This window comes from Amia ocellicauda, chromosome 19 (genome assembly GCF_036373705.1).
Source record: "Amia ocellicauda isolate fAmiCal2 chromosome 19, fAmiCal2.hap1, whole genome shotgun sequence".
Classification (NCBI taxonomy): Eukaryota; Metazoa; Chordata; class Actinopteri; order Amiiformes; family Amiidae; genus Amia; species Amia ocellicauda.
Window position 1 is genome coordinate 15511099 of NC_089868.1, and position 17812 is coordinate 15528910.

The 17812-nt window shown below is 39.0% G+C and overlaps 1 protein-coding gene across 1 annotated transcript; it reads right to left on the reverse strand.

Annotated features, from left to right (window-relative positions):
- Window positions 1–790: 790 nt before the first annotated feature.
- kncn (kinocilin) lies at window positions 791–16902 on the reverse strand. Its single transcript, XM_066692701.1, has 4 exons — window positions 16743–16902; window positions 14162–14230; window positions 8027–8092; window positions 791–897 (listed from the first exon to the last, which is right to left on the reverse strand). Exons 1-4 carry the CDS (start codon window positions 16888–16890, stop codon window positions 791–793), a joined length of 390 nt encoding a protein of 129 aa, XP_066548798.1. The 5' UTR covers window positions 16891–16902.
- Window positions 16903–17812: the final 910 nt, after the last annotated feature.

Consider the following 17812-nt stretch of genomic DNA (forward strand, 5'->3'; position numbering starts at 1 on the left):
AAAGCTGACAAGCCAAGCTCTTCCTCCTGAGAAGTGGGTTACAGATCTCTCGCTAGAGTGCTTGTTTTCCAGCTGAGTGGAAATGTGGCAGTGCCAGGGAAAACACTGAGTTATTTAAGGACTTGTTGGGTTATAGGTGAACTCACTGATGGGCTAAAAAAAAAAGCATCTGCTTTAACTCACTTCCTCTCTTAGGGCTCTCTAAGAAGTCATTATCTTTAACAAGAAGTTATCGACTGTTTTAAGGAGTTGCAGTCTGTTTTAGCGAGGAATCACGGGTTCCCTAAATTGGAAGTTGATTGCTTGAACTTTCTTTTGGAGATGATATCTGGTGTGTCCGATGAGGGCCTGTGAGAAAAACATAAATCAAGCCATATTGGATTAACATTATGAAACATTTACATTCTTTGTACAACTGAAATACAATACAATGCTGTTCATACACAGACATGTATCCTGGCTAGTATAAATATCAATATATATTTTAAAATATAAATATAGAAACAGAATATGCATTTAATGGTTTGAAAGTAAAAAAAAAACAAAAAAAAAACAAACGTGTAAATATAATAAGCAAAAACAATACAGAAAATATATTAAGATATCATGCAATGTAAACACATGTAACATTTTGAATCTTTATCATTCATTTGAAATGCTAAATCAGGCTTATTTCATGAGGACCGATATTTTGTATTTATGTTTTCAGAATAAAACCAAAGCTTTTTTTTCAGCCATCAAAAATGGATTAGGCGTAAAAGCATTAATGTGTAGAAAGCAATAACATTGTTTACATGCTGTTGTAAAGATCCTCATTGGCCGAGTCACTGCGTGTTTGCATTAGCGAGCGTGTATAGTTCCTTTTAGCAGCAGGCTGGGCGCTGTACCGTTTTTTTTCTGGGGAGGACAATGAATGGCGGCATGACTGAGAGAGGAGTTTTCGTAACCACGGCAACAAATGGGAAAGCTGTTGAATGGGCAGCTTTGACAAACAGTGTAGGAAAGCAGCCTGAAACTAGCTTTAAAGGGGAGAGCAATTCCCTTTGCAAGTCACCTTTGTCTTTAATGACTCGCAGACTTCCAGTGTGCGGTGATTGTCTAATAAAAGGAGCAAGAGCTATGGTAATTAGATATTTGTCTCTAATATTTCCCTTTACTAGAAATTGCAGTGTGAAAGTCATCGGGCCTTTATTTCTCTATTGTTTCCTCTTGATGTGCTGCAGATAGCACTTTCCTTCTCTTTAGTGCTTCGTTCTCTCTTTTTTCCTCCTCCTCAATATGAAGTGTGAGGAGCAATTTAACAGCTGCTCCCAGATTAACAGCCGTCTTGTTTATGGTGTTTTGTTCAGTGTTGTAAATTCCCTTTTTTCAAGCTTGTTTTAGTACCATTCAGTTTGACCCATATGGTTCACGATTGTTGTTATCAAAGAGAATTATAACATGTTTTGACGTGTTTTGCACAGCACAGATAACGTCCAGAATAAACAGATTGTTTTCAAAGAGTGGAAATTGGTGCCTAAGCTTGATTAAAAAAAATAATAATAATAAAAAAAAAAAAATATATATATATATATATATATATATATATATACACACAGCTGTTTTGTTGAAAGGCAGTTTCAATCTATTATTTTCAGCTTTATCAATCAAGAGCTTTGAGAATTTACTTTTAATTTGTTACTTTGGAGTAACCTTGTGAATTTTGGCATGGGCTTGTTGTTCATCTTTTCTTCAATGCTTTTTTCACTGTGAGTCTTTAAGCATCATGAGTCCCAGATGACGCCGGCAGCACGAACCCATTACAACTCATTTACGATCAGTACTCGGCTCTGTTTCGGAGGTGAAATTATGCACACTGTTGCTTGTCAGTACACACCAGGCCTCTCTCCAGAAAAGCCTGAATTATCCAACATGTCAGGCAGGGCGGAAGAGAAGGCACATATGCTAATGTACCAGCACACTGTACTGATCGCTTCTGTCAGCCGTGTGATAGATGGTGAGAAAGAGAACGTGGGCCCCGTGACCTTGTAAACAGTGCGCTCAGAGCTCAGCTGTAAGTGGAGGTCACAGGGATGATGCCATGAGAGACGGACTGCGTGTCCTGCACTGCCAGCCATGTTTGAAATGGAGGATAATGTGAACTGAAGCAGCTGTTCCCGGGAAGATGAAAAGACTGAGCAGGGAAGAGCCCGGCGATCAGACCAGGCCAACCTTTGTGTGCTTTATTACATTTTTATGATCTTATTGCAGTCAGGGGCAAACAGCTGGGATTTGTTCTGTGCATCTGGCATGTCATACATTAGTCTGCCGTATGTAATGTATTTCCACTTTCAAGATATAACTGGTTAAGCAAACTCAGTGACTTCCGTGAAAATACATTTTGATTTCTATTGTAAGCGGTTTGTTCACTGTCCATCCAAAATCCATCCCCCTGGATTTAGGGACGTCTGTTGGTGTCGGTATGAGGGAAGTGATTTGGAGAGAGAAAGTTTCCCGAAAGCGTGTGGCACTTGCTGTCAACTTTCCACAAAGCCTGGTTGACACGGGCCTTTAAATGCTGGGACAACTGATCCAAACCCATTACGACCATCATGTTTTCTGCTCTCATATCCAATTATCTTCACTCTGCCAGACAGCTTTTACTTGGTCCCCCCACAGCTTAATTCTGTATACATTCTGCTTTAGTTTATCAAGGCTGTTATAGTCTGAATAGATGGTTTTGATTTCAATTTAAACTGTAAATGCATTTTGGGTTTAGAATAAGTATGCTAGGTATTTCATGAATTGCAGTGTAAAAAGCCCATTTTCATCTGCCACTCATAGAGACTGTGACCGGCCGTGGTTGGCAGAAGGGTCTCCGAGGGTCTCATCTTGTCATGAGCCAGAGAGTTTATTTCTTGTCTGAGTGGGGAATCCCATTTCTGTCACAGTTTTTCTGTATTTCCTGCGGTTATAACATCACAAAAAGAGAAAAGTGTTTTATGAAATTGACAGAAAAAATGACTGGAGAATAAATCCATTTGTATCTTCCTTTAAGGAATAATAATTTTGAAATAATGGTATGTTTCAGCTGGTCTGTATTATTGTTACCCTTTTCAAAGCATTATGACCTGACTAAGATGAAACAGCTGTTTGATCTCATTGCAGCTTAGCCAATGCCATAAATAGGTGTAAAAAAACCTGTCAGTTTTCCTCACAGTCCATTGCAATTTATCTGATGCCACCCTATGTTAGTGTGAATAAAACACATGATTGTTTTCGTGCTGAAATACAGTCTGCAGTATGTGTCTTAGCATTAGGATATTTGTTTGATTTCTTTATACCAAGAGTTTATCCAGTAGCACCTTATATGTACATTTGTGTGACCCCAGTCTTCTGTTTAGCAGGAGCACAGAAATAGCTGAGAACAAGAAGCACTTGAAATGGTTGTCTTCTTGGCTTTCAAGCTCTTGCATAAGGTCTGACAGGTGTGAATTCAAGTCAGAGCTGAGAGATGTTGACCTGGGATGTCAGAGGTTACTGGGATTAGAGAGGAGCTACTAGGAAGATCTGAAGCCTCACCCTTCCTCTGGTGATAAGTCGGCAGCCTGTGGGTCTTGGAACACCCCCATCCTGCTCTTCGAAAGCTCCTGATTCAGATGGCCTTGAGTTGCTTAGCAAAAAGAACAACAAATAAATAAATAATACAGAGGAATCACACAATATGTTCTCCCAGCACTTGTTTCTGTGCCGGTGCACTTCAAAATCAAATGCTTTTTGGAGAACTGTGATAAATACCTATTTGGCATTTGGTTTTGTGATCTGTGTTTTGTTCCACGTGAATAACTTCTATAATAGGGCTGAACACAAATCTTTTTTTATTTACAAGAAAGAAAAACTGGGGACTTATAAGGCATTAGATTAGTTACATACAGTGAGGGAAAAAAGTATTTGATCCCCTGCTGATTTTGTACGTTTGCCCACTGACAAAGAAATGATCAGTCTATAATTTTAATGGTAGGTGTATTTTAACAGTGAGAGACAGAATAACAACAAAAAAATCCAGAAAAACGCATTTCAAAAAATTTATAAATTGATTTGCATGTTAATGAGGGAAATAAGTATTTGATCCCCTATCAATCAGCAAGATTTCTGGCTCCCAGGTGTCTTTTATACAGGTAACGAGCTGAGATTAGGAGCACTCTCTTAAAGGGATCTCAGCTCGTTACCTGTATAAAAGACACCTGTCCACAGAAGCAATCAATCAATCAGATTCCAAACTCTCCACCATGGCCAAGACCAAAGAGCTGTCCAAGGATGTCAGGGACAAGATTGTAGACCTACACAAGGCTGGAATGGGCTACAAGACCATCGCCAAGCAGCTTGGTGAGAAGGTGACAACAGTTGGTGCGATTATTCGCAAATGGAAGAAACACAAAATAACTGTCAGTCTCCCTCGGTCTGGGGCTCCATGCAAGATCTCACCTCGTGGAGTTTCAATGATCATGAGAACGGTGAGGAATCAGCCCAGAACTACATGGGAGGATCTTGTTAATGATCTCAAGGCAGCTGGGACCATAGTCACCAAGAAAACAATTGGTAACACACTACGCCGTGAAGGACTGAAATCCTGCAGCGCCCGCAAGGTCCCCCTGCTCAAGAAAGCACATGTACAGGCCCGTCTGAAGTTTGCCAATGAACATCTGAATGATTCAGAGAACTGGGTGAAAGTGTTGTGGTCAGATGAGACCAAAATCGAGCTCTTTGGCATCAACTCAACTCGCCGTGTTTGGAGGAGGAGGAATGACCCCAAGAACACCATCCCCACCGTCAAACATGGAGGTGGAAACATTATGCTTTGGGGGTGTTTTTCTGCTAAGGGGACAGGACAACTGCACCACATCAAAGGGACGATGGACGGGGCCATGTACCGTCAAATCTTGGGTGAGAACCTCCTTCCCTCAGCCAGGGCATTGAAAATGGGTCCTGGATGGGTATTCCAGCATGACAATGACCCAAAACACACAGCCAAGGCAACAAAGGAGTGGCTCAAGAAGAAGCACATTAAGGTCCTGGAGTGGCCTACCAGTGTCCAGACCTTAATCCCATAGAAAATCTGTGGAGGGAGCTGAAGGTTCGAGTTGCCAAACGTCAGCCTCGAAGCCTTAATGACTTGGAGAGGATCTGCAAAGAGGAGTGGGACAAAATCCCTCCTGAGATGTGTGCAAACCTGGTGGCCAACTACAAGAAACGTCTGACCTCTGTGATTGCCAACAAGGGTTTTGCCACCAAGTACTAAGTCGAAGGGGTCAAATACTTATTTCCCTCATTAACATGCAAATCAATGTATAACTTTTTTGAAATGCGTTTTGTTGTTATTCTGTCTCTCACTGTTAAAATACACCTACCATTAAAATTATAGACTGATCATTTCTTTGTCAGTGGGCAAACGTACAAAATCAGCAGGGGATCAAATACTTTTTCCCCCCACTGTAACTTTAAATATGTGCATCAACCCCAATAGGTTTAAAATATATATTAGTGCAGCCTCACTTACGGTTTCCTTTTAATGGGAAATATATATGCTGTTAGTGAAACAGGACACACTGTGGGAATAGGCAATGGCTCTATTTTCAGATGTTTTAGCTGGAGATCCACATACTTATTAAAATTACATTAAAGTGTCTCTTGGGAATTGCAGAAGCTTAGTAATATAAAAGTATGATGCATTCTTAATTAGCAGAGCCTCCAGGCAGCTGACTGGAAATATGGAAATATATTTAAATACAAAGAAACCAAAATAATCCAAATGTAATTTGGAGCCAACATGGCTGGTAAAGGCTGATGAGAAATCAGTTGTTGGGGGTGATGGGAAAGCTGTTAATAATTGCAGGGGAATAATAGCCTGACTGATCATAAGCTTGAGTAAACACTTGAGCATTCATTTCACTTCCCCCTATTTCATGTCGGCCTCTGGGAGTTTGTGTCCAAAGGAAAAGAAAAGTGTAAAGGCTGATAAAGTGAAAACTCTGCTATGAGAAAGCAAGTGTATTAAGCAGTTTAGAGTACACAATTGAGTCATAAACACATAATAACCAAGCATTAATACTTAATTTTGTTGATTAATATTAGTAGATGCCAGTTTTTCCCGTTTCAGCCATGGTTCAATTAGGGTCGTCTAAACAACACGGTCACTTCACAAGGAAAGGATTCATGTCAGTGCTGACTTGTTTCATTATAGGTGCACGTCAAGACAACTGAATGGATACTGTCAGACATTAGAGACTCAATCATAGTGTCTTTCCCAGGGCGTGCCAGTGGGAGGCTGGAGATATTTACATGCACTTAATTTGAAGATTACAAGGCGAGAGAGTCGCTTTGGCTCTCTGGAGCTGCTCCTAGACCCTTCAGTCTTCTTCTAGAAAGTCTCCATTTTGCCTCTGCCAAGCAGTTTTCTAAACAAGTTCAGTTGATATTAGAGGAACTCAACTGACTGACTACAGGACTTTAATTTGATCTGCTCAGTCTGTCGCAGACTTAATTATCACTCATTGTTCACTCTCCCTCAGTGATTATGAAGTTTGTCACTTGAGCAAGAAAGCATTACGGCGCTTCAACTGAGCTGGGATGAATCGAGAGCGACAAGAAGCAGCAAATTACGCAATCAGCCGGAGCCGGAGACCAAACTGTCTGACTGGCTGCAGGGCACAGAAACTACTGCTCCCACACAGCTACGTCTGGGGTTACAGAGTAGCAGAAACCGGAAGAGATATAACACTGGAGATTAGTGTATACAAATATTTATACATTATTTATGAGAATGAATATATGTACAGAGTATTAACATTTTGAATAACCTGACAGTAATTGGCCTATTTGAATGATTAAGTGACATGTATTAACACAAGATCAGTTGTTCTCACATGTTAAGTTAATAATTCAGTGCTAAAAGCTTCGTTACTATACATTTATACACTGCTTTTAGTTTGCCTAGCTAAAGTTCCCAGTCCCTCATGGAAAGCATTAATATTCTGTGAGAAAAGTCGATATTTTGTTCTATAGGGAAACTTGATTCAGCTTACAGAAGTTGACTTCAATATCATTAATTTTACTGCATGTTTAAGATATTCCAGACATCAGATAAGACTTTATTACCCCTAAAGATTGCTGTCATAAAGATGTATACGTGTTTGTTCTTATCAAGAATGTAGGAATAATCCAAGATAAGATTTTCAACGTTTGCATCAAATAATTCAGGCACACGATGTCATGGAACTCACATACGTAATTAATAAATCATAAAAAGAAAAAATATTTTTTAATATATATCTGTCAAGGTGATTTCTTTTGTTTCTCTTTTTTGGCAGAAGAATTCAAATAATTAAAACCTTCCAATAAATAAGTCTGGTGTTTTGGCAGTTGAAAGAATGGCATGCTAGTTCTATAACTGGCCTTTATAATGACTTACATTTCATCCACTAACATTCAACTCCCCTTTGATTTCTTTATAACTTTTATGGTAAATGTTTATCTGCTCATTAATCTCTCTCTCTTTGGCTCTCTTTCATTACCTGAAGCTACCCAGCAGTGTTGGGCATAATTGTGTGAAATGTCCTGTAATGATTTGGCAGCGTCTCTCCCTATGTATGCTAATTGGATTCGATTTTCAATAACATCCTGGCGTTAGTTGGGAGGTTTCAATATATCTTTATTAAATTTCATTCTAATAAAGCATGGTTTTGAATTCTACTTATCCTTGCTGAATGATTCATTTGACACTGCAAACTTGTATATTCTGGGACAGCAGACAGTCATTTTACCTCATGGTCTAAGATCCTGACATTCACAATCAATTGTGTTGCACACAGTGGACAAAAAATGACCAAAACGCTGCTATTCAGACAAGATTTACAAAGTGATCGTGAGGTTGTGTGACACGAGCGAAAAGACTAGATCATACCATAGTAAACTGCTTTGACTTTCGACTTACAGGGCCCTGAGAGACAGGTTGGTGTGGTATGCATTACTTTCAGACAGATCCACTTACCTTCTCGTTGGAATGTCTCGGCAGGTTGCTGGATGTTGTTGGGTGCTGGATGAATTCGGAAGTTCCCTGTAGGAAAAACAAAATATATACAGTAGGTCTCAGCAATTAGGTGGGATCACGTCAAGAATTTAAATGGAGCTTTACAGGTAACTGACAACTTCCTTAAAGCGATATGACTGAATATAAATTGATGCATGAATAGAGATGACATACAGTGTTTTTATCTACCAAAAGGGTGGTTTTCCTAAGCAAACTCAAATATAAGTTATTTGGAGGGATGGGAAGTATTCAGTTTTTGAGGGGTGATGCTCTATAGCTAAAGTTATCGTTTCTGAAGAGGAAAATGTATACATCGAGTATATTTGAATGACTGAATGATAATCAGGTATTTGTTCTGTGTGTTATAGAATGTGAAATATGGGGTATAAATGGAAAATAAATTGTAACACAAATGTTGCAGCATGAAAGTAAAAATGTTTGTATCAGGACTGTGTTGTTCTGATGCCTGGGTGCACAGGGAGAAGGGGTCCAGTTCAAGCCCCTGTGGGACGGCTGGTGCTGTGAATTGGAGTGCCTCTGGTCTGCTGTGGTGCGTTGGGCTCATTAACGCCTTCATTGAAATTCAGGCGCGATCGCTGGGGAGCGCCGGCTCTTGTAATTAGCCTTGCGGTGGTCATTCTGGGATATGCAAACGGGCGGCATTAATTGAAACATGAAACGGGAATGAGAGCCACCTCCTGGGATTTCAGTGCTTCCTCGCTAAGAGAGTGTGAAGATGTGTATCTTTTGATTAAAAATGCATGCAAGAAAATTGTGTAGCATAGGGAAGAGAAATGTGAGAGTATCCGTCAAAATAATGAGTAATCATCATCAGTGCACTATGGGCAATAAGCTCTTCAAGGCACCCTTATCCAGAGCAACTTATAGTTTACACAGTAAGCATTACAAAAGTAATACAGTCAATACAAAATACTATTTAAGCATTACAAAGGTGAATACAATTAATACAAAATGTAATTAGCAAACATCCTAATTTAATGAGGTAACACATGCAGACATAAGATAGTAAAGTCCAAGGTATGAGCTAAAGGGAAAAGCACAGTAAAACAATAGAAGGTCCGACAATAGTTGTATGTCTATGTTGTATAATAGCTACAGAATGGATCAAATATGTATTCTCAGGCGATACTGCAGCTGAGTGAGTCTTAAGAACCATGTACAATGAGCACAAGCCCCTCAGATCTTTAGAGAAGACTTGAGTCCCATTACTCAAATTATCCCAACACACTATCAAGCAGATTTCTGAAGGATCTGAGTGGGTAAAGTAAAGACAAATCTGGGTCAAGATAAAAGTGCTCAGATGGGGCATAAAGGGAAGGTACAATGTAATATAATCTTATAGTAATTGCTTATATTCCCTGTAATAATTATTCAAATATGTATAGTAATGTCTGCCATACAGAACAATGTTTTTCTTATCTTTATTGAGTAGATTTATTTGTTTGTTTATTATGTATAAATATATATATATATATATATATATATATATATATATATATATATATATATATATATATATATATATATTTGATTTCATTTCAAATCAGATGTATCAAATCTTCTGTCCATGCTGGATTTAATAAAACTTCTTGGTTTAAGTTAAACTAAGACAAACACTATTAAGAACCGGAATTCATAATTGCTTGGGGGGTCGCAGTTTTGATTTGTCTGTCTCTAATGACGCGGACCAAGAGAGCATGTGGATTGTATGGGCAATATATGAAGAAAAGCCCCAACCTTGCCAATGTGCAAATAAAAACAACACAAAAGGCTGCCAAAAGTGCACACATAGTTAATCCAATATTGTATAATGAATTGATTTATTCACTCATTGCAGGTTTCATCTGAATACTTACTATTATTTCTACAGAGGGGATTACAGGGAAATTTGATTGTTCTATTGTACTTCACAATAAGCTACAAAGCCCCAATGTATGTCTCTTCAGCACTGCTAGTTTGCATATTAATAATGAGCCTTTTTATATGGAGTCTTGGGTATGTAAATAAACTTTCAGGAAAGCATTTTAAACCATATTATTAAGCTTTTTCTGAGCTGTATTTAAAGGCATGACATTGTAGTATAACTTGGATGCCAGGGCTAAACTTTAATATTTTTAATATAATATACTTGCCAAAGATGTTTGAACAGTTTTTAACATTGCATGATCACTGATATTTCTTAATAGACTGCCAGAAACCAGAAAACTCAGGAGAGTTTGTGCAGTGAATTCATCTATCCTGTTATTCTCTTTGTGAGTTTGTGTGAGTGCCCTTGGTTTACAATACTGTACATCATCTACAACAGTTACAAAATGAAATGAACATACATAAATGTACACATATTCTATTTCATTATCCCCATTTGTATCTGTGCGGGAAGAACATAAACTGATTCTGGGTTTATGCTGAAGAGAGTCTAAAACACCAGGATGAATATCTAATGACTCCCTCCAGAAATGCTCAGAATTAAATGTTTCTGCAGATATATTATAGTTGCTATGGAAACTGACTCAGATTTGCAGATGAAAGACAGGACAGTCTTCCCGGGAGGACCAGGTTTGTCGATGGTTTCTCTGAGGGTTTCTCTGGGGTTTGCAGGAAGGATCACCCCCCGACTATAACCATGCCATTCTGGGAGTGGTCTTGCCCTGTCGCCTCTAGTGTTTCCAGAAAGCTTCCTCTTAGTCATTAGCCACACACTTATTTAACATTTTCAGCCATGCTGGATCTCTCATATGGATTACTGAGATGAACATAACATAGATCAAAGCCGTTTTGCAGTTATTTCTTTAAAAGGGGTTCTTAAATTGTTTCAGACAGATGGGACCTGGAACAGAGAGTTGTCACAATCTGAACAACTCCCCAGCGATGTGGTTGAAGTTATTAATGGACACCAAACAAGCACAATGGGTTGAATGGCCTCCTCTCGTTTGTAAACTTTCTTATGTTCTTCTTCTTATGAATATTCTCCAGTGCACAAGTAATACGAGTTATATTACACTGGGTTAGACCTGCCTTAAGTTATGGTGGCAATGTCTTTTACCACTTCAGACTCTAGAGGAATGGAGCGGTTAGTATTAAAGTCACTTGGACTGACCATTAACCTGGAAAGCCATAAGCCTACAAGAGGGAATGGACAGATGTTATTATTATTATTATTATTATTATTATTATTATAAGAGACCTTCCATTATTAGCCTTATACTTTATATGACATTAGTCATTTTTACATGGTAAGTTATGGCTTGTATGCTATTTAGTTGTTTTTATCTTAACTAAAAACAAGGACATCTACACTGTTTATATTTTACGATCTCATGTTATTTGTACATGGTTTATAGGACGCAGCAAATATGATATTAGCTTTAAGATTAAATAAACAATATAACATGCTAAGATTTCTCACATACAGTGGCTCTAAAAAGGACTCGCCACCCTTGGACTTTTCCATATTTCATTGTGTTACAACATTATTATTATTTATTTATTAGCAGATGCCCTTGTCCAGGGTGACTTACAAAATATAACAGCAATACAAAGTGCAACAATACAGTGCAGTTCAAGGCATAATACATTTTACAGGACATCAGAATGGATTTAATCAGGAGTTTTTGTTACTGAAAATGTCCATGTCAAAGTGAAAAATATAATCTGCAAATTGTTCTAAATTAATTACAAATTCAAAACAGAAAATAATTGAATGCATAAGTAATCACCCCTTCAGTCATTATTTGGTAAAGGCACCTTTGGCAGCAATTACAGCCATAAGTCTCTGTGTATAAGTCTCTACCAGCTTTGCACATCTGGACACAGTGACACAGCCATGTTTGCCCATTCTTCTTTGAAAAATTGCTCAAGCTCCATCAAGTTGGATGGGGACCTTTGATGAATACCATTTTTTAAATCTTTCCACATATTATCAATTGGATTGAGGTCCGGGCTTTGACTGGACATTTTTTGACATTTTTTCTCTCCCATAAAGGCCATTTTTGTAAAGCACCTGGACTGTTGCTGCAGTATGCACAGTGTTTCCCAGCTCAGCCGTGGAAAACTGTAACTCCTTTAGAGTTGCCATAGGCCTCTTGCTGGCCTCCCTTTGTTAGGAATTGTACTAACCAACTGTGGGACCTCCCAGAGACAGGTGTATTGAACCTGAAATCATGTGACACACCTACATTGACTAATTACGTATCTTCTAAAGACAATTGGTTTCACCACAGCTCAACCAGGTGTGTCATAGCAAAGGGGGGTGGCTACTTATGCATTCAATTAATTTCTGTTTGTATTTGTAATTCATTTAGAAAAATTTGCAGATTATATTTTTCACTGATATGTAAAATACCTACACCAATAAAACAGTATATTTTTCACTTTTACATTATGGACATTTTCTGTGTTGCTCAGTGGCAAAAACTGCTGATTAACTCCATTCTGATTTCATGTTGTAACATTGAAAAGTCCAAGGTGGTAAATACTTTGGAGAGCCACTGTAATCCAAAATGGGAATACCTTCAGTTAATCGAAACACAAGGTGTGCAAATTTATTTTTAAATGAAGATGACCTCTTATGTGCTAGTGCAGCAAGGCCTACTGGGAGGCTCTCTCATATCAAACCACCTTCAAAAGAAGATGAGAGAGAGAGAGAGAGAGAGAGTGCGTGCGTGTTACTGAAGTGGACAAGCATTATTAACAGGCATAGAACAACAGCTTCTTCTGAGATGTGAAACAAAAAATGCAACATTCAAAATTATTTAAAAGTAATAAATTGGTGATCTGATAAGTACAGAAGTGTATTGCTGCCACACAAAAAAAAAAAAAGTATTTCGGGGGCGTGTTGCTGCCAGAGGATTTTTATTTTTTTTGGGGTGCGTGTTGGTTACCAAGACCATTTGTAGTTCTTATGGGTAACCTTGCAATACAACAGAACCGGGATAGGAACTGAAACTATACTGCTCCTGCGAATCTTTCTAGAAATACGCCTCTTTAGTTCAAAGCCTGATATATTTAATTGTGTTGTGTTGTCATTAAACAAAAACCAAATGCTGCCACAAAGTATACTAATAAGAAACATGTACCAGACAAAATGCTAATAGCAAGTGTAGCCAGAATTCAAAGCTCGGGACTTAAACTGCGCACCACAGGAACCACAGCTAGGCCACTCCAGCACAGTAGAGTATTAAACCCGCTACACCGAAAAACCTGGTTTCACAGCATGACTTAACACTGTACTGACATTTTTGATTAGTGGTTAATTCACTTGCAACGTGCTCATATACCATATGATCCCCATTTCACTAGATAAACAGGAATTGCAAGTGTGTCAGACATTGTCCACTTTTACTTTACTTTAACCTTGGTCTTCAGCATAAACTAATATTACAATGTTTGAGCCACATAAACGGACTCAGTAGGAGAACATTCAGAAGGGTTTTAATAGAAAAACATGTCCGCTTTACTTGAAGTAGCATTGTTTGTGATGGCAGAAATAGGTAAACACGGGAAGCTACATGGGTATAAAATGGTGCAACTCAAGCCACCTGATGCCTTCTTCACACACTGGATCCTGAAGGAGCGTTTCACAATGTCTCACACAAGTAGTATGTTAGTCAATTTATTAAGTTTCTATCCTTCCTATCCAGTTTTGTCGTATCGCAAGGTTACCCATAAGAACTACAAATGGTCTTGGACTACAATTCTTTTTGTTTTTTGTGGCAACAACATACACCCCAAAAATGGCAGGGGGTAGCAATACGCTTCCATAGATAAGACTACAATGTGGCTGTTTTTATATTATATTGATGAGTTGATTTCCCCCCACCCCCCCAACCGGTTTTTCTGAAGACGCTGAGAATTCCAGGGTCAAAGCTCACGCTCTTTGTGTTGTACATGTTATTGGACAATACCATGGTTATGAAACTCATATAAGCTCTGTGTGCTGAACTGTATAGATGTTGTTATGGACTCTTCTTTTCCTTTGTGGATTAATCAATGGCACTGGAGACTTAGACAACGTTAACCTCTCAATCCACCTTGAGAAGTCTATACGCACAAGAAACACTGTGGCAAGTGTCTTACCTAGCATGGGGAGGATTTGATTGAAGTTGAGCCAAGCCTTTATGAATGGGTATAAGGAGATAATTAAGCCTGGAACAAAGAAAGAGAAATGTGGTTATTGGCAGCTGAAGAGTTCTGCTAATTTTATATGCATCATAACTTGATATACTTCATACTTCATATGATTGAATCGTTAAAGCTATTTTTGGGGCACTGTGGCTACAGCCTATGATTTATGACATAATGAATTGAATGATAAATCAAAATCTCATTGAACATGGTATATATAGATATAAATCATATTCTTGCTTAACAGTATGAAATACATACACTGTATATAAATAGTTCACAAAGACCTGACAGAATTGCTATTCGTTTAGTGTACTTTAATAAATGTATATTAAAACATGTCTGGTTCCAAGTGGCTTTGAAAAATGGATATTCTCTTAATTTCAAGCTAACCTTTCTTTAATCAGTACTGACATTGGTAATGTAACCTATTGTATTATTCAAGATGAGTACAAATAAATATTTCCACTCAATTCCAAAGCCTCAGATACTCATTGAATGAAATTAATTTCTTAACTGATAGAATCTGTCAACACTATCACTAGAACTGTTCAAGTTCACTGAAAATTATTTAAGTGCAATAATTAAAGTCAGTCTGTTGATAATGGATGATAAAGATGATAATGGATTTACTGGGAAGATGTGCATATTCTGTTAAAATCTCCCATACAATATTAAAGCAGCATAAAGTGGCTCACCAAGTTGGTCTGTATTTTCACTGAATGCACCTCTAAACAAATCAAAATGCCTAAATAACCTTTATCTTATTTTAGCAATGGTCATTCAGTTAGTTTGAGGCCAAGTGTTTGTTTCCTATATTTATTTATATTCTGACACACCCAAGCCGTGGACCCGACCTTACAAATGGGCAAAAATGAGTGAAAGGAGGAGACTGTTTGTGAAAAGTACTTCCCCTCTGGTCTCGAGGGTTAATGCTGGGTTATTATGGAGAGCTTTAGAGTTATAACCCACCACCGATGTGATGTTACTCACTGAGATTATTCTGGCTTAGTCTCTTTGACCCAGCATTGTCAGTGAGTCACGGTTGCACAGCGTCAGCATCATTGGTAACAATGACAATTTCCCCAAATCCCCCCAGGTTACAATATGTGAAGCTATGACCACAGGTGCCAGGCAACAAGGGCCTACATAATCAGATGTACTCCACCGCAACCACAAACCAAGGTGATGAAACAGATACAGGTTGAACGACATGAGATATTAACATTCAAGATTCACTTTGAGGGAAAACTACTGTGGTAATAATAAAATGTTAGCAAAAATAAGCTTTATTAATTCTCGTCTCCTGCTGAGCACCTTGATCAACACGAAAACATGTTCTCATGTCTGTTGGCCACATGGTAAAGCCCATCTCCCTGGTTGTTTTAACAGTCTGTGGTTCTGTGGGATGCTTGTGCTCCTGAGACAGTTTCAGAGGTTAAATGGTTGTAGATTGCATTTAAGACGGCTCACATCCAGAAGTTCACTGAGGTCTCATCCTCCCAGATCGGCCGGGGGGCGTTACAGAGAGAAGCATTGATGACATACATGAGTGGGTTTCAGGTCAAGCACCAGATGGGTGCCGAGAGGATGGCCTGAAGTAATCAAAGTGTTTGCAGCTGAATTGCAAATTTTAAAAAGAGCACAGAACATACAAGGATGGGGAATGGTTGACCTTTTCTGATTTCTTCAGAATTGAAGATCTCGGTATGTGACTGAGCTGCTTGTAAAAAAACATCAATGCAAATGTAAACATATATATCAATGCATTCTCAGTTTAGAAGATCAGAAAGTGCAGTTCACTAGGATCTGCCATGGTGTAAAGATATTTACACATTGCTGAAAGATGTTGTGTTTGGACCAGGGTCTGTTTTTGTTTTTTGGATTATGAACTATGTTTGATTATCACAGGGAAGATACTAGTAAAAACACTGGGGCAGTTTAAAATGAACCAATTAAGGACAGCGGAAAAATACACTTGAATCATTAATAGAATGACGATGGCTTTAGTTCTGACAAGACTGGCCTCTCCACTGAACAGAAGTCAACTGTCATGTTTTGACTCTCAGCCCTAAACGCCTGAGAGCCCAGTCTTCAGATTACCGGCGCTCAGTGTCACCGCTGGCCTCGGATTTCACTCCAAGATCAAATGATCGGTGTGCTCTTAAGGTTCCTGGATGGAAAATCAACGCAGGCCAGTTAGCGTTCAATCACACAGTTCCAAGAGCCTGGAACAAATTATCCCTCAATATTTCGAAACAGCCAACACTTGAAAACAAAGCCACGTGTTCAAGAGCTTTCTTCGAGGGCAACACTTGGAAATTATGCTGTTTGACATGTAATAAAACACATCTGTTATCGTTCTGTGCTCTTGGGGAGTCTGGGGAGACAAACAAAACTCCCAGTAGGATTTTCAGCATTGACAATCTTAATCAGTTATCATAATAAAATAAAAAAGCAGTCACCGACTACTAGAAGGACTATTTTCATCAAATCAGAGTATAACTCAGCACAAAAGCTTCTCAGTACTCACCCAAGCCCCCCGCTCCCACGAAGATGCCACCGACAGCATTGACGCCACAGTCCCGGGACACCAAGATGATGATGCAGCCGGCCACGATGCTGACCAGGGCGCAGGCCACCCGCAGGCAGTGGAACTCACTAGTGCTGGCCGCATTCATCCACCACACCCCCGCTCGCCCCGCCGCAAAAGCGCCTTCTGCCACTGCGTCTCACTTTCACTGCCTATAAGACCGGGTCCTCCGGGAAGCTCGTGAAACATTAAAGAGCGGGATTGTGTTTCCCTGCCAGTGTAATAGCCTGGCATCTCTACCCACATCTCCTCCGTGACACATCTTTATTTATTGATTTGTTCAACCCCTTTTTAACAGGTTTATTTAAATTCCAACCATCCCGCCATACAACATAAAATAATGCATTCTATCTTGGACTGGCCAACCATTACCATGCGTCAGTTACATTAGTTATTTGTTTATGATAGAAAGAAGGCCTTGCACTAAATTTGACAAATTGAATGTTGAAAAGGAAAGAAAAATACGTTTTCTCCCTCAAATATTGTATAAGAACATCTGCTTTAAAGAAGATTTCTGCAGATCCTTTTATTTTACCGTGGGCAGGGATGATTTGTGCTAGCCACCCCAGAGCTGAGAACCCCCTCTCTCAGTGGTAACCTGACAGTCAAAAGGAGTATGTAGTAAATGTTTCATATGCTTCTCTGCAGCCCTGTAGGCTTCGCCGTGCTCACTTGGTTCAAACACAAAGCACAGGCTGACCTGCAAGGGCTTTCATTGAGACATTTAATCTAATTCTCAATAACAAGAGCAAGGGAATAACAGCCAGAGCATTATTGCAGACGGCAACTTCAATTTACTGTGTTAAGAAAATCACCTCTCAGTGATCAAAGATCAGAGATTGAAAGAGACTAGAAAATATGCTAATGGAAACAGATTCCGGCCAGCGGAGAATGAAAGATCATTTATCAGGATGTATCTTACTCAGGTGTTATGGGTTATGGGAAAACAAAGCGTAAAACATAATTGTATGGTTTCAGGGGGAGACGATCACTACAGCTTTTTTCAGCAC